Below are 18,160 nucleotides of genomic sequence, written 5' to 3'. Positions count from 1 at the left end.
GGCACTGATCATCTCACACATTGACGGGGTAACGCCCTCCTTGACGGACTCCCAGCCATGCACCTGGCTCCCCTCAAAGCTGCCGACCACAGCGCATCCCGTTCTATCGTGGATGCCTGCAGATTCAACCACATCACTCCCATCCTACGTGATCTCCACTGCCTCCCCCTCCCTGCAAGGATTCTCTTTAAAACCATGTGCATCACATACAAAGCGATCTCCAACGGAACCCCATCTTACCTCGCAGCCAAATCCCATATCTCAGGAGGTTCTTGCACCTCCTTTAGCTTGACCATCAAAAAGGTTAGGGCCTAGGCTTACCCGTAAGGAAAGGACCAGTAAGCAGTCCACCTCCTGCTATTTCCCACCACTCTGGAACTCACTCCCCCTGGCGGCTCTTACTGCCCCGTCCGACAGCACGTTTCACAAAATCATGAAGACATGGCTCTTTCATTGCTTCCTACCCCAAGTCTGAAACCCTGACAATCCCCCCACAGTACGGCATTACTGTTAAAAATGCTAGCTCGACACTAGCCTCTCTTGAAATCTGTTAAGCACTTTGCTTCCTAAGAACCAGGTTTGTGCTATAAACAAAAATAAATAAATAAATAAATAAATAGAGTAATGCATCAAGCTTCTCCATCCTCCCTGAGGTATTTGCCAACTAAGCCACCTTTTGAAGAGAAGTATTTCAATGGCTCTTTCTGCCGAGGTTCAAAAGAATAATCCTGAATCCTGCCAATAAATAATGGAAGATCCTGGGAGGGAAGGACCGCAATCGATACTGTGTGAGATAACAAGAAGCTCCTCAAGAAGCAGGTGGCATAAGGTCCTATCAGAGGTATAACCCCCTTGGTTCCCTTTATGATATAGGGACAGATAGCCTAGATATCACTGTTGAATTTGCAAGACCCAAAAGAAAACCATCCTTCAGAAAATCCAGAATGGGAAATAGATCACAAATTAGAAAAAATAAGTTATTCTTTGGAGGCCGTGTGGCAAAGGACCACTGATGCCTATTGCAGGCATTCAGTGTGGATGCCCTCCTGGAGGTTCCATGTCATTTCATCGCGGGATGTTTTTTCGTGGGTTTTTTACAGTGGATTTTTGTATGAAAAAACTAATCATATGTTTTTTTCCCCCATCCCCTTTAATTTTGTTTATATTCCCGTACACCCACACCAAATTTATATATTTTTCTAAACCCCCGCCCCAAAAAATTCAATGAGTTTTTTCGGCAAAGAAATTGCGGTAAAAAAAACGTAAAAAAACATCCCACGATGAATGGACTGTTCTTTTGCTACAGCCCCCCAGAACAAATATCCTCGGTGATCAACCCTTTCCTTTCAGCAGCCAGACTGGCAGTCCGAGGTGCCAGAGTGCAAGCTCTTCAAAAACAGCCACCACAATCTTGTGCACAATGAGAGGAACGTCGTGGAAAGGCCAAGGAGTTCCAAAGGCTATGATATTGGGAGAGTGTTGGCCCCTCAGGACTGGGGATCTTTTTGTCTGCAGTAGAACCTTTGCATTTGGGAGTTGGATGCTGTTGCGACCATGTCTATCTGGTATCGTACCAATACATCGAAGACCATTGCTGCAAATCACAAAACATTGATTATTTTATAACGCATTTATAACACAGTTCATCAAAAATATAAATGTGGGTTTGGTGGAGGTATTAATGAAGGTGGGCGGGTGTTTGATGTGTCATCTGTGTTGAATTAAAGAAAAGTCAATGTTTTATGATTCGCAGTTATATTTTCGGTGCTTTGGGGTAGATTTTTCTATCTAAGGATGAACAGATCTAGGATGCAATCATAACTGAAAGAAAGAAACCCTGCGATGATAAGAACACCTTGTTGGCATTGGCTTCCCAAATATGGCCATTTCCCTGGCAGGTGTGTCGCCATCAGTCAATGAAGGCATAACTCTGCACTCAACACGACCCTTTGAGCCTGGACCTCTGCGTCTGCATATTGTCACTTGCTGAGGGTTATTTTATGATTCTGCTGCCAAGTTGTCATTGTGGATTTAGATCAGCTGGTGCTCCAGAAACTCTCCAAAGCACGGAAGCTCTAGGAAATATCACTGACCATTCCGGCCCACTGAATGAAATATAGGATGCTGGGATGGTCCACAGACTAGATTATATGAGTCCACGCGGTCGCTCCTGCCCTTTAAAAGCATACTCTGTGACTGTCAGGTGCATGAGGGTTGTAAACCCATTCCCCTCGACACATTCATGTTCAAACACCACCACAAAGAGAAGCGGTCCGATCTAGTGACATTGGGATTCTTGCTTCCTGATCCCATTTACATAGCGCATGCCTCACCCATGTGGAGATGAGTTAGAGGTACCCTGTAGAGGCAGAATGCAATCTCCCCATTTACCTGAAGAAACTGATGAGCTGTGGGAGATAAATTATTTGTAGAAGGGCTGTCCGGCAACTCTACAGCTTGGCGTCTTCTGAACCCGATGGAGAAGATGGAAGTCTGCTGCACGCAGTGTCAAATCTTGCACTAATGAATATGAGGGCCAATTCATTTGAAGAGCGAGGAGGGATCCGCTGGGAACCTTTGTTGTGTATCAGCCAACCATGGGCAGATAGTTTGTGGCATTCCAGCTGTGAGGCTGTCAGAATCTGAATGAGTGAAGTGGTGTGGATGAGTCAGTCATCTAAATATGAGCCGACATAACACTGTTTTTGTAGCAGGAAGGCTAACAGAGGCACCAGTCCTTTGGTGAAGAGATGCCGAAATTAACCCAAAGCAAAATTGACTGAAATTGAACTGCTGTGATTTGTGGATATGGATGTCAAAACATTCATAGGGTAATCCTACTAACCCCATAAACGTACCTTTTCACAACAGGGCCAAGGTCGATTAAACAGTGTCAACAAGTGTGCGGGAGCCCCTCTACTGAGAACGAACCTGGGTCAAATACCCTTTTCTGTGGGATTTCTTTCACCCTGGAGGGTCACCAACCACGTTTTAGCTCACTGCAACCTTCACAGAGGAGACATATCCATTTGCATGTCAGTCTGGTCCCACCCACCTGAGTATTCCAGCACCAAAATGATAGGAGATTAAACAGTGCCCATTCTGAATGCATGGGACTTGGTCAAATAGAATCAGATAGGTTGTGGAACTGCAGGGCATAATTACACCCTCCATTGGGCCAAGACCTATTTTGGCCTGACTGGGATAAACCATTTCCTTTCTTCCTGAGCCTGCTTTATAGTTTCCCCTAGTTTGAAACCAAAGCGCTTCTGTCCATGAACGGGAAAACGCAGCCGCTAAGCCTTCTGAGTCTTATCCACCTTGAGGTAGTGGAGCCACCACTGCCTCCTGGCACCCACTGTAGAGTTAGAGGCAACATCAGATGACCTCAGGGTGTCACAGGCTGTATGAGTAGGGGCTTCACCTGTTCTCCATCATCATGAGCGACTCAGTGTTAGCCAAACCCTCGTCAAAATATTATAGAGTACTGACTGCATCAGGTAAGTGGAATCCTGGATGTCGCAGTTAGTGGAGGCAAATGTGTGTTTTAATAGGATTGATTTCATCTTCCTGTCGACAGGATACAAACACTGTCTTCTCATTAGATACTACAGCTGCGTAGCCAAACAATGTTGGGCAAAATGATTTGACTGTCAGGGTGGTTTGTAATTCTTCACCAAAACCCAGCTGCAGATAGAGCTTGCTGAATAAAATGCAGAATGCCTACTGTCAGGCTCTTCCCACTCTGGTGCGCATTAAGGAGGCTTCCACCGCCGCGCTTTCAGTTGTCTAGTTTACACCTCCTCAGTCATGTAGGGCTTGCCCAGGTGCATAATCCTCACATTTAGGCCGATGTTTATGCTTGCTTGGTCTTTCTTCAAGGGGAGATTGGAAGCACTTGGACTGCTCCATCCTATTGGGAAGGGCTTCATGGCAGTGTGGTACAGCTGTCGGTGTCTGTGCTGTCAATAGGAAAATCAACAGCTCACATTTAGTGCTTTGAAGGAGGTTCAACTTAACCCCTTTGAAAATGCTAACATTTACCAAGCATCACCATAACAGCAATTTGGGGAGAACCCTGGCTGAGTTCCAAGCACACTTTCAAAAGAGCAAAAACGTCTCCCAAGTGGCTTTGCCATCTTATGCCACTGTACTCCTAAACTGCCAACAGGATAAGAAAGGGGTGCAACCTTTCCACTGGGTGTCCAATGCCTCTTGCCACCTTGCACAGTAAGGATGAAGTGCCTGCTACACAGTCCGTCTTCCTTGCCCCCATCAAGAAGCGTTAAAGCAGGACTTCACAATGGAAGGGGTGGGTGTCATATTTACCAACATGTCCTTTGTGAGCCAGACAGAAAACTCATGGTATTTGGGAGCAGTGGTATTTGAGGCCCTCCTCCAGGGTGGGAGAGACAGTTTCTTAACAAGGAAATTGCTTGCCAGTGTATTTCCGTCGACCGGCTTTGCACCCCTCTCTTTGTTTAGGACTATGGCAAAGAAGATTGACAATGAGGTAATGTGACTAATGTGATTGAATTAATTGGTTTGTCATGTAACTCAACATATAATGAAAATTGTAAAACAGTGAAATAAGGCACTGTGTGTTTTGTGTCTCACTCATGTGGCACCAATGAAGCTGCACTGTGCGGGCTGTGGCTCTAGCTCCACACTGCCGCATCCAGCTGCAGACCAGGGGCAAACCTCTGAGACAGAGTCCACGAGACCTGCTTTTAGGTGACCGTGTAAGTTGTAATGGTTGCTTCTTTTCAGCTTCCTGAATCTTTGCCTAACGGGTTGCATTACCCACAGGCAGGTAGCCACATCCAGACGTTGATGGGGTCGCAGAGTCTTCAGCATCGGTCGCGGGAGCAGCAGCACTACGACGGGGGCATGAACAAAGTCACCATCCAGCAGTACCAGACGCCGCTGCCCATCCAGATCCCCTCATCGCAGAACATCTCCACTTCCCGGGGACCCCAGTCAGGGCGATGCTTGATCCAAACGAAGGGGCAGCGGAGCATGGATGGGTATCAAGACCAGGTATGGGAGTGGATGACTACTAACACTACAATGATTTATTTCCCAGCCCTGACAAGCAGACCCTTGAGTTTGCCACTGTTGATTGTATTTGAATGAAATCTTGTCATGGCATGGGACTCGATTCCCAAAGATCATCAATTTCATGTGTAAGTGTTATGACACGGGTAGAATTACACCTAATTGTGTTCGTGAATTACATATGGACATAGATTCAAACTTTTGTGGGTTCAGGTGAGGGGATCCTGCTGCGACTGGGAATCAGTGATTTGATTGGATGTGCCTGTGTTCAAAATGGAGTAGTTTCTGCAATCTGGCCCCTGGTGCGTGCTGACGAGCAGTTCCATTGCACTCCCCTTTCACCTTCTTGGCACACCCCTTGCTCGCGTTTGCAGTTCTGGTATTAAGGTTCACATGTGTAACTTACAAGCATAATAAACGTGATCAACAGGTGTATGTTTCATGTGACTCACGTGTAAATAGCATTGTGAATAATGTGTTAACATATGCACACATCGGTCCAGACTGTCCTAAAAGTAAGTCACGCCCCCATCAGTCCTGTTATAGCGTGTCTGTTGGAATCACGGTGTGGTGGGTACTCCGGCCGATATTTGGGGTGCTGGTGTGAAATGCACAGCTTTGCCTAATGCCCCGCCATTACCCTTTCTCTTGACAAACATGGCCCACTCCTCTGCAAATAGACTCCTCTGCCCTTGCTGAACACTCTCTGAACAGCAGTCAATGCTTGCAGTGTCTCATCAGCTTCACCCTTTGCTCTTTTGCTAAGAGTTGTAAGTGCCGAATAAGTGCTGGATTTCTGAGCTACCTACACATGCTCATTATCTGCTCAGATCATGGAAGGAAACACAACCTCATTTGCAGCCATTAGCTCGGATACTGTTCACATCGACACAGCAACCAAATGCAGTCTGAACCGAGGATTTCTGCATTTCTCAAATAAAGGAAATGCCTGTCCCATAATTCAGGCTGGGGGGCACATAATGGGCCTTATTACGACCCTGGCGGAATGGGTTTAACGACGCCGGTAAAGGTGCCGGAGCCGTTAAACCCATTACGCCCTATTACGAGGTCCCCTTGCGGGACTCGCTCTGGGCGTCTGGTCAGAACAGACGTCCTTTGCGGGTCCGGCGAGGGGACCAGGGAGCTAACAATGGGCCCATTAGTGACGGGTCCATTGTTAGCTCCCTCCCCATTCCCATTGAGCCCTATGAGGTCTCAAATGGGAATGGGGATGGGTACATTGAATGAGGAATTACCGGGTCCTCCAAGGTTGGAATGGCCCAGTAATTCCTCATTGAAGGACCTGAGTTATGAGGTAGCCATGCCCTTATTAAGGGCATGGCTACCTCCAAACTCGTAATGAGGCCCAATGTCTCTAAGTGGGATTAATCCATGTACCATTATCCCTTTTTCACCACTGTGCACGTTAAATAGCCTGCACACCAAACAGGCAAACACATTGTTCTGATTATCCTACAGTTATGTTCATGGTGACAATATATTCATAATGACTGCTTATAGAGATCGTATATAGACCAGCGTATTGACGTGGAAGTGCTGGAAAAGGATATCATTTATTTTTAAAAAGTAAGCGATTTTGGAAAGAGTTGTGATTGCAATTTGCAGTTCATTACCATTTAAATCAGAGTACCATCGTGTGTATCAATAATCGTGGAACATAGGTTAGATGGTAGTGTGTGGCTATTTAAACAGGACATTTAGGTGTAATTTCCTAGCATATGATATTGTTATTCACATATAAAACTTGAATGTTACCATTTAACAGGTCCTAAACCTACAGGCGGTTTACCTTTCCCTATATATGTAGGGTAGCCGGCAGTAGGGATGGTTCCCAAGATGGTATAGATGGGAATCTGGGTGAAGGCACGCAGAGCCAGAATCCTTGCGTAAGGCCCATCCTAAACATACAAGTGTGCCAGAACAAATGCCAGCAATTCCGTCTCCAGCATTTTTTCTGGGCCGACACATAGATCAGGCCCCTACAGGCAAGGAAATGCAGCAATTTCCGGCACCGGTAATACTGGCAATCCCATCCATGAAGGTCCTATGGGACTCCATGGTAATGGGAACTTACCGGCACTACGCCATCCGAACATCCCCGTAATACCAGGATATCGGGTGCCAGAGGAAGGTAAGGGCAGTTTTCTGGTATACCAGCACACTTAGAATGAGGGCCGATAGACTAGGCACCAAAAATAATGGCATTTAGCAGAGCATTTTGTATAACATGTCATTGATATATGCAGGTTATGCTGTGCTTGTCAGGCTACAGTAGCATAGCTTGCATTTTCAGGAGCCAACTGATATTTCTGGCGGAAGATGTAGAGCACAAAAAAGGCACATTCCCACATCCCAGGGGAAGGGGAACTCTGGGAATTCCAATCTGACATCCATCTATAAGATCACGTAAACAACAACTCCACAGTATGTAGACTATGATGCAAAATGAATGCCACTGAGGCATTTCAAATAGTTAGAGGTGTTGGCACAAGCAGTCCCCATTTGTGTTTCTCTGCTTGATCTTCCTGTGGGAAGTGGGTAGCTCCGGATGTGCCTGTTGGACCCAGAGACTCAAGCTACACCACACTGAGGCAATGCAGCGAGGTTGCTTGGTGCCTCGTGCAAAGGCTCATGGTCTAGCTGGCCGGTCAGCCCAGATCTGGTGAGGATGGACTGGTTTTCATGTTGCATTTCCAGTGGATTAGAACCGGCAAGTGCAGATTACTGCCAACCTTCTGCTTCTCTAGGATTCTGTGTGCATCCAAAGCAACTGCGAATGATTTGTTTTTCACTTCCAATAGCACCCATTCAGATCCTGTTGTCCGCAAAGGGTTTCTTATAGGCCAGGATATACAATATTCGTCTGGTCAGCAACTAGGCACTTTTCAATATAATTATCACCATGTAGATAGACACACATATGGGCACCGGCTATGATCACTCACCCAGGATTGAGGAGAAAGGGGATATATGGAACCAGAGGCACAGTAGAAACAGAATATGGGGCCAAATGGCTCCCAATACCACTGTCTGAATTCTGTCAAGAAACCATGGGCCTCATTAGGACCCAGGAGGTAGCCGTGCCCTTGTTAAGGGCACGGCTGCCGCCGGTAATGACATTTTACTGGGTCCGTGGAATGGGCAATTACCGGGTCATGTCGACCTTGGCGGACCCGGTAATTGCCTATTCCATGGACCTGGTAAACATTAATCCCCATTCCCATTTGAGCCCAACAGGGCTCAATGGGAATGGGGATGATGCTAATGACGGGCCCGTTGTTAGCATCCTGGTCCCCTCGCAGGACCCGGAAAAGACGTCTGGTCTGACCAGACGTCCAGAGTGGGTCCTGCGAGGAAACCTCGTAATGGGGCAGAATGGGTTTAACGGCGCCGGCACCATTAAACCCATTCCGCCAGGGTCCTAATGAGGCCCACAATTCAGGGCCACATTGAATAAAGATGCCAAAAGCCTATTACATCTCGTCATTCGCTATCAGAAGACATCACTTTATATGCCAAAGACATTGGGCCTCATTACGGATGTGGCAGTAAGGCAACAACGACGCCGGTAGTGCTACCGGCGCCGTTGTTACCATACCTCCACATTACGAGTTCTGCTTGCGGGTGCCGCTCTGCACACCTGGTCAGACCAGGCGTGCAGAGCGGCACCGGCAAACAGAACTCGTGATTGCACCGGCACCATTATAAATAGCCCGTTCAACTCGTAATGGGCTAGTAATGGCCCATTTGCGGGTGCGGGTAGCGAGTTTGGTGATAGCCGTGCCCTTGTTAAAGGCGCGGCTATCGCCAAACTCGTAATGAGGCCCATTATCTAAGAAGCTAGTACATACATCACCAAACAAACTGACAATGAAGAGGAACAAATAAACATCACAACTTTTAGATACTACAGATTTCATCAAACCCGCTCAATAACATATATAACATGTTCTATAGGTTGGTCCAACCAGTCTTTTCCTTTTCTATAATACACTAAGAGCTAATTCAGGTCTGTGTGTTGGGACTCTGCAGTGCTAAAATATTAAGTGGTTCAGGGGGCACTAGATTAAGTAGTGTCTATTGCCCCAGCAGCTGCTTGATAGCTGCAATTAACTAATACATTTTAAGGCATTTGCTTTTGCAGGTGGATGGTTGTTTGCAAACACATCCATGTGAACCGTATTTAACGAGCAGCTGAATTCCTAGAATTAACCTTTACCTTTGAGTCGTCTGTGCTGCAGGCACAAAATGGCTGCCTTAAATCATCTTACTGTTACAAGAATGCACGTAACAGAATGTGCTTCTGTTAATGATAATGGCATACATGTATCCCTCCACAAATGACAGAAAAAATTGTCAGGTACAAAAATACTTTCTAGACCAACATACAGCGAACTTTATGAGCCAACATGAAAAATGAAGAAGGCTTAAAATAACCTGAATTAAATATTTAAATAAAACACATAACATGAATCAAAAAAGACAGAGCCAAAAGCAACACTTCTGGCCTTAAACTGCTGTATGGTTGAGAGCAGATACGAGATGTGAGATACCTTGAAGAATGAGAGCACAGAAATAAGTGCTTAGCACAGCTGTGGATGCACTGAGGGAGAGAGATTTACTGTTTACTAACTACTAAAACAATAATGAACCAAAGCATCTTTAAAAAGAAATGTTACGAATGGTTATAATGACCAGAAACCATTAAGCTGCTTGTGTGCTGCAAGCCAGCCTGGTGTAAAGCCTTGACCTAGCGTTACAGCGTACAAGCTGGTTAATTGTTGGTGCTAAAGTTAACCATTCCTAAAATTCAACCTTGATCTGGCATTGCGGTATACAAGCCGCTTATTTGTTTGTGCTGAAGTTTACCAATCTTAAAAATAAGTCTACGCGTGGTGTTGCAGCATACAAGCCGCTTAGTCGTTTGTGTTGTAGTTTACCAATCTTAAAAATAAGTCTACGCGTGCTGTTGCAGCATACAAGCCGCTTAGTCGTTTGTGCTGAAGTTTACCAATCTTAAAAATAAGTCTACGCGTGCTGTTGCAGCATACAAGCCGCTTAGTCGTTTGTGCTGAAGTTTACCAATCTTAAAAATAAGTCTACGCGTGCTGTTGCAGCATACAAGCCGCTTAGTCGTTTGTGTTCGTTTGACCCATTTTTAACTTCATTTTTTGCCCAAAATATGCATTGCCCATTTTTAAATTTTACGAAGGATTCGTCGATCTAGGCCAAGCGTATGAGGACTATGAATGATGGGAAAGGGGATGTGTGCCGTTTGCTTTACTATGTCCATATTCTTGAATATTCAAACCTCTCTCCATGTTTTTCTGAAATAGTTTTGTGTGCGGATAGACAAGAACCCTGGCCTTGGATTTAGTATCAGTGGTGGAATCAGTGGACAAGGAAACCCCTTCAAACCGTCGGACAAGGTAAGGGTTTACGCATTCCCCGCTGCTGTTCTCTTAACACTTGTCTTCTCTGCTCTCCAAGACAGCGGCGTGCCCAGACACTTTTCACTGCGGCGGCCCAAGTGGGCACTGACTTATGCAGGGGTGGCATGAAGTACGAGCGCACACACACATAGTGATCGTAGGTTAGGATAATGGGATAGCCAATCAGATTCCAGGGTTAGCACGCGCCACCCCAGGCCCCTCCCTGGAAACGCCACAGCTCCAAGACGATTAAGCAGAGCGGAAGCTGCTCTGATGTACCTTTCCGGTAGGGCGGTATTTTTCAAGCTTTACTACCCCATCACTAACTGCAGGGTTGTAAAGAAAGTGATCAATTATCTCCAATTCCTGGAAATTGATTTCCCCAGCGTATAGAAACAAGCTGGGTACTCCAGCAGGTATAAACTTGGCAGCATTTGAAAAGCAATAATGAAAATGGATTGTAGACAGATTTGGGAAAGCACAGTCATGCATGCCTGCTGCCCCCCCCCCCCCCAACCAGGTGAATGCGCGATTACTAACCCCAAGGCAGGTGGGATGCTTCCCTTTTCTATATAAAAATAAGAAATCTGTATCAGGGATTTCTCAGAACCTCTGAATTAAAAAGCGCCTTTTCGCACAAATGGCGAGAAGGCAAGAAGCATTAGCCTGAGTCTCGTTTAAAATATTGCTTTGCTGAAAAGATGAAAATGGTTCACAATGCCTGGGCATTCCGGATGGCAACACCAGCAAGGAAATATGAAATGTGTGAGTTGTCAATATTCATTGAAGGATGATGTTACTTTGCTCTCAAAGGATTATTGATTCGAAATTACAATGCAACTAAAGTATCACAATGCTGCCGATATGTCTCTTTCTAGCCTTTTCATGTTCTCTTGAAGTATTTAATCAGTAAAAAAAGAGTGCATGCTTCGCCCATACACTTCATGTATCAGACATGTCATCAAACATGACATTGTAAATGATCTCAATCAACCAAGCCCCCCCCCCCCCCCGGCACAATGAAACTACCTGCACTGCCCACAGAACGGTGTGCCCTTGCTGTGCCCAGTCAGCGTGCTCTGTGGCCATGTCCTGTGGGTACGTCCTGCGGCCCCTTGCAGAAATCCTTGGTCGGTAACCAATGGCCCTGTGGTCAGCAGACTCAAAGGGTATGACAAACATCACCACGACTTGAAGGCCAGTGCAAACATGTCCATAAGTCGGAAGCGGCAGCCATATTTAGCCATGCTTTTTGTTAAAAAGGTAATATTTCACCACTGCCTTAAACACAGAGCCTCGACAGATAGTCTCTGATGCTATGGCCTTCAGGCCTGCCCTGGGCACAGGGAATCTCCTGCATAAGCTGTGACCCATTGCTGCAGACTGTAAATTAGTTGGAATTTGGTTCCACTGTGGTCAGAAGATGTACTGCTAGCTCTACAGACGCCTGGAGGCACCAAATGTCATCTTTCATTTGAACGGCTTTGCAAACATTTGCATAGCCCCGTGCACTCGGGCTGTGGACCATACACTTGCTAATTTGTTTCATTTCTTTTCATAAAGGAATCTTTTCAGGCCCGCTTGAGCATTCTCTTGGCCTCCCTAGATTCAGTTCAACAGACTCCATTATATAGGTTCACTGACCCAAGATGGCTGCCAGGCACAAAAAGCCAGGCACCTACCAATCATACCCCTGTATTCAGATTGAAATGTGGGTCCCCACACCACTTTTAAATAAAAACAAAACTGTGTCATTTTCCCCCAAACCGGATGCAAAATTATAGGTAATGTTTGGGCGTCAATTTGCCCTAAAATTCCGTTTTTAAATTTTACTGGGGTTTGATATTTTTATGACTCCTGTAACTCTAAATGATCTCACCCTCGACCGGACTTTAGAGTGATGTTCTATAAATAGCTTTATTAACCCAAGACAGACCACCCCTAAGGATGCATACATTCACATCCACCCTCATTAAAGATCATGTGTGTGGATGAGTCTGGCATCCATGTGGTTGGGGCATTAGGATATGTTTACCAAACACCATTAATGGGCCTCATTATAAGTCCAGCGGTAACCGTGCGGTAAAACCAGCAAGTTGCCGCCAAACTTGCAATATTTACCGGCGCCTGACTTGCCGGAATCACTGGGGGATTACGACCCCGGCGATCCGGGAAGTCAGGTGCCGGCAAATGTAATTGCCCATTCCCATTTGAGTACCATAGGACTCAATGGGAATGGGGAACACAAGGCACCAGCACGTAAATAACGGTGCTGGTGCTTCCGTTATGGCTTGCTTACCATGGTCGCTGTGCCCGGCAGGGCAGACCTGCCGGGCACAGCGACTCCAGCAGGCAGACTCGTAGTGTGCAGGTCCAGTAACAACGGTGCCGGTAGGCTTACCGGCACCGTTGTTACCGGACCGGCAACACATGTATTTGTATTTGTATTTTTAAAGCGCTCACATAGCCCGGGAGCATCGAGGCGCTGTTACAGGAATTGTTTGTTTGTTTTTTAGTTGCATAATTGTATTTTTTTTTGTCTTAGTTGCGTATTTATAACACGCTTAAATACCCAGAGGTTTCTAAGCGCGGACCCGGCATTCAAACCTATGTTGCTTCGTGTTGTCTTGCTTCCAAGGCGAACATGTTGCCGCTGATCTATCCTCCCGGGACATGTATGAGGCCCAATGTATGTAATGAGGCCCAATGTGTTGATGAGTTTAAAAAGTTAGAGAAATCCTTCTATCTGAAATGTGAGAGTAGAACCGGCCATTTTAGCTAAGCAGCAGATAGCCACATAACCCAGTAGCCATCCTTACATTGCTCAGTGGCTCTGAACTGGAAGTGAACATCCATTGATGGCTACTGGGTGGTGCTGTGCTTTGTGTGGGTTAGTTGAAATGGCCTGTTCTACTCTCACATTTCATGTAGAAGGTTCTTTTCATGATTTTTTAAAACCACTTAGAAAAATCCTTCTATCTGAAATGTGAGAGTAGAACAGGCCATTTTAGCTAAGCAGCATATAGCCGCATAACCCAGTAGCCATCCTTACATTGCTCAGTGGCTCTGAACTGGAAGTGAACATCCATTGATGGCTACTGGGTGGTGCTGTGCTATGTGTGGGTTAGTTGAAATGGCCTGTTCTACTCTCACATTTCATGTAGAAGGTTCTTTTCATGATTTTTTAAAACCACTTAGAAAAATCCTTCTATCTGAAATGTGAGAGTAGAACCGGCCATTTTAGCTAAGCAGCATATAGCCACATAACCCAGTAGCCATCCTCACATTGCTCAGTGGCTCTGAACTGGAAGTGAACATCCATTGATGGCTACTGGGTGGTGCTGTGCTATGTGTGGGTTAGTTGAAATGGCCTGTTCTACTCTCACATTTCATGTAGAAGGTTCTTTTCATGATTTTTTAAAACCACTTAGAAAAATCCTTCTATCTGAAATGTGAGAGTAGAACCGGCCATTTTAGCTAAGCAGCATATAGCCACATAACCCAGTAGCCATCCTTACATTGCTCAGTGGCTCTGAACTGGAAGTGAACATCCATTGATGGCTACTGGGTGGTGCTGTGCTGTGTGTGGGTTAGTTGAAATGGCCTGTTCTACTCTCACATTTCATGTAGAAGGTTCTTTTCATGATTTTTTAAAACCACTTAGAAAAATCCTTCTATCTGAAATGTGAGAGTAGAACAGGCCATTTTAGCTAAGCAGCATATAGCCGCATAACCCAGTAGCCATCCTTACATTGCTCAGTGGCTCTGAACTGGAAGTGAACATCCTTTGATGGCTACTGGGTGGTGCTGTGCTATGTGTGGGTTAGTTGAAATGGCCTGTTCTACTCTCACATTTCATGTAGAAGGTTCTTTTCATGATTTTTTAAAACCACTTAGAAAAATCCTTCTATCTGAAATGTGAGAGTAGAACCGGCCATTTTAGCTAAGCAGCATATAGCCACATAACCCAGTAGCCATCCTCACATTGCTCAGTGGCTCTGAACTGGAAGTGAACATCCATTGATGGCTACTGGGTGGTGCTGTGCTATGTGTGGGTTAGTTGAAATGGCCTGTTCTACTCTCACATTTCATGTAGAAGGTTCTTTTCATGATGTTTTAAAACCACTTAGAAAAATCCTTCTATCTGAAATGTGAGAGTAGAACCGGCCATTTTAGCTAAGCAGCATATAGCCACATAACCCAGTAGCCATCCTTACATTGCTCAGTGGCTCTGAACTGGAAGTGAACATCCATTGATGGCTACTGGGTGGTGCTGTGCTGTGTGTGGGTTAGTTGAAATGGCCTGTTCTACTCTCACATTTCATGTAGAAGGTTCTTTTCATGATTTTTTAAAACCACTTAGAAAAATCCTTCTATCTGAAATGTGAGAGTAGAACAGGTCATTTTAGCTAAGCAGCATATAGCCACATAACCCAGTAGCCATCCTTACATTGCTCAGTGGCTCTGAACTGGAAGTGAACATCCATTGATGGCTACTGGGTGGTGCTGTGCTATGTGTGGGTTAGTTGAAATGGCCTGTTCTACTCTCACATTTCATGTAGAAGGTTCTTTTCATGATTTTTTAAAACCACTTAGAAAAATCCTTCTATTTGAAATGTGAAAGTAGAACCGTCTATTTTAGCTAAGCAGCATATAGCCACATAACCCAGTAGCCATCCTTACATTGCTCAGTGGCTCTGAACTGGAAGTGAACATCCATTGATGGCTACTGGGTGGTGCTGTGCTATGTGTGGGTTAGTTGAAATGGCCTGTTCTACTCTCACATTTCATGTAGAAGGTTCTTTTCATGATTTTTTAAAACCACTTAGAAAAATCCTTCTATCTGAAATGTGAGAGTAGAACAGGCCATTTTAGCTAAGCAGCATATAGCCACATAACCCAGTAGCCATCCTTACTTTGCTCAGTGGCTCTGAACTGGAAGTGAACATCCATTGATGGCTACTGGGTGGTGCTGTGCTATGTGTGGGTTAGTTGAAATGGCCTGTTCTACTCTCACATTTCATGTAGAAGGTTCTTTTCATGATTTTTTAAAACCACTGTAGCATTGATGATTTGTGTTCTTCGTACCTTAATGCTCCAATCACAAGGATGTCAAACTATCCATCACTGATGATCCCTAGTGAATGTGAAGTGTGTATATGGTCGTCTGCATCTTTGAGAGCTGTATGTCTTAGTACAAAATAGCATTGCCCTTTGAAAGAAAGCATTTGTTCTGTAGCTAAAGCCATGCGTTTCATCTAATATGCATACCCACAATGCATTTCTCAGTGGCTCGGAGTTGGAAGTGACCTTTCAGGGATGGCTACTGGGTGGTGCTGTGGCATGTGTGGCTTTGCATGCATGGCCCATTCTACTCTTGTATACCCTTTGGGTATGCTATTCCACAGGTGGATAAGAAAGCAAGAATTCCATGGGGGACAGTAAGTATAGGTAAACATACAATCCTTATGCCTCCCTTTCCTTACATAGTGGTATCTGTGGGTGAGCAGTTAAGACCAACTCTCATAACGGGAATGGGTTAGTCAAGAATATAAAGTAAGTATATGACTTAAAGTGATGACCACACAGTGGTACTATGGAAAAGTGATTTATATCTAGTTAAGGTTAGGCAAGGTGTTTATGCTGATTACTTATATGTAATTTTGTTCAAGAGAGTTTCTAGACATTTTCGTATGACTTGGCACCTAATGGTCAGGGTCACACGCAAATTCCACTTTTAAGGGTTACCCCGGCGGTTGTTTCCTCTGTGTCTGATCCCTTTTGCTGTTTCCAGGCATAGGGGTATATGCATCGTCTCCAGGAGCCTTTTCAGAATACTGTCAGTATGTATCTGCCAGAAATAGAAACACCCATGCTTTTCATGAGAATTTCAAACAAATATTTACTTTTCCTCCTCTAAAACAGAAGTGGAAATGGAAAAATAGGATTTACAGGGCTGGAATGTTTATGTCTCATCACAGCAAATCTGCTTACTCACCCTGGCGCTCCACTAACATGGAGTCAGTTATTCATGCATACCTTGATGTTGAGAATGCACTAACATGAAGTCAGATATGTATGCATACCGTGATGTTGAGAAGGCACTCCACACAGAAGTATACATGGGTGGGGGTGTCTACAGGCCCCTTGAACCTCTCTTGCTATGCAGAAATCCCTGTCCACAGAATGTGAAGAGCATTGAGCATCCATTCAATAGGGTCTTTGTGAATGGCCCCCCACTTCTCCTGTTGCACTGCAGGGAGAGGCAATGAGGGCTTAATGGGCAAGAGACACAAGCCAATACATGGCCTGGAGGACACAGGGGAGAGTATGTGCTAGTGTGCAGGAGTGAGGGAAGACCCGCAAAGAAAATAAAAAGTAATAGAAATACCCCAATAGCAAAGCAATGAGTAATATTGACATCTCAAGAATCGATAATTAGCTTCCAATATGTAGTAGTTTTGATGTTATTCATCCAAGATTACATCATACAACCTAGAAAGCAGAGAAATGTCTACCAGTACCAAAGCTATGTTGGCATCAGGCAATGCACCGGGGACTTTTGCCGGAGTACAAAGTACATTGCAGGGCCGGGACATAGAGCCTGGCCACCCCATACCAAAACTATCTAGGGTTGCACTTTGGTTTTGAGTGAGATCAGGGCTTCTCCCTGACATCCTTGCTGGTGTTAGGAAACCTAGTCTGAATTACTTGGGATTACACCAATCACCCTTGATAACACATGGGGCTAGTAGGCCAAACCACTGATCTGGGGTGCATCTATGATGTTGTTGCGATAGAAATAGCCACTCACGATTCCGGTGGATTGACGAACAGTTTATTAGTAAAGCAATAGCAGACATATAACCAACAGCAATACAAGACTTTGGCACAAGTGAACTCCCCTCCCTACTTCAGCGTTCTCTTATACCCACATGAATGCATGAGTTTCAGTGGCAGGGGAGTGGTCCTAACTCGGCATAGTCACACCTTGCAACATTATTGCTGACAGAGAACAAACCCTCATTATACAGGCCGTTTGTGCCAGCTGCACCCTTCCGTGCTCGTTAGTGTTATTGAGGGCAACATAGCATACAGCATTTTACCAAGGCCCCTTAAAGTTTTTCACCCGCTAAGAGGCAGGCCAGAGTCCTGGTGATATGATGACTTCCGCCAGCTAATGCCACCTTTCAGCAGTAAAGCCAGAGCATAGAAGACGCTTGCCTGTGCCAAACGGGATATACGTCAGAAGCGAGAATAGGTAAAGGTGAGCATTCTTTTGGGATAGGCAAAGCACTTCTCTAACAGTGCATGTGCAATACAGTCTACCATCTTCCCTCATGCAGGCTAGAGACCGTGGTTCAAACATGGCGTATGACAAACAGAAGATAATGGTACACACTGACATTATTACAGGGGTACATAAATGTGTATGTTTTGTACTTATTTTCATCCACAATGTCATGGAGAGGCATCCCCGTAAAGGCTACCTCACTCAAAATACAGAGAGCACTTGAAGTCTCTGCATTGTGGGAGTAATTAGATAGTTTAGAACGTGGCAAGATCTCATTCTGAATGCCGCACAAATGTCATGTCCAGCCCTGGACAACAGTTTGAGCAATATCACCTCCTGCGGCTGTTTCCCTCAT

The 18,160-nt window shown here is 45.2% G+C and overlaps 1 protein-coding gene across 1 annotated transcript in view; it reads left to right on the top strand.

The window, feature by feature from the left end:
* Positions 1–18,160, top strand: part of LRRC7 (leucine rich repeat containing 7) — a 3,010,809-nt gene that overhangs the window by 2,730,988 nt on the left and 261,661 nt on the right. The window contains exons 26-27 of the mRNA XM_069641926.1: positions 4,810–5,040; positions 10,416–10,508. Coding sequence (XP_069498027.1) covers positions 4,810–5,040; positions 10,416–10,508 — 324 coding nt within the window. The remainder of the gene's footprint in view (positions 1–4,809; positions 5,041–10,415; positions 10,509–18,160) is intronic.

The sequence above is a fragment of the Ambystoma mexicanum genome, chromosome 1q, assembly GCF_040938575.1.
Source record: "Ambystoma mexicanum isolate Mex_15411 chromosome 1q, UKY_AmexF1_1, whole genome shotgun sequence".
Taxonomy (NCBI): Eukaryota; Metazoa; Chordata; class Amphibia; order Caudata; family Ambystomatidae; genus Ambystoma; species Ambystoma mexicanum.
Note: the sequence above shows the minus strand (reverse complement) of the source record. Positions and strands in the feature narration are given on the sequence as shown.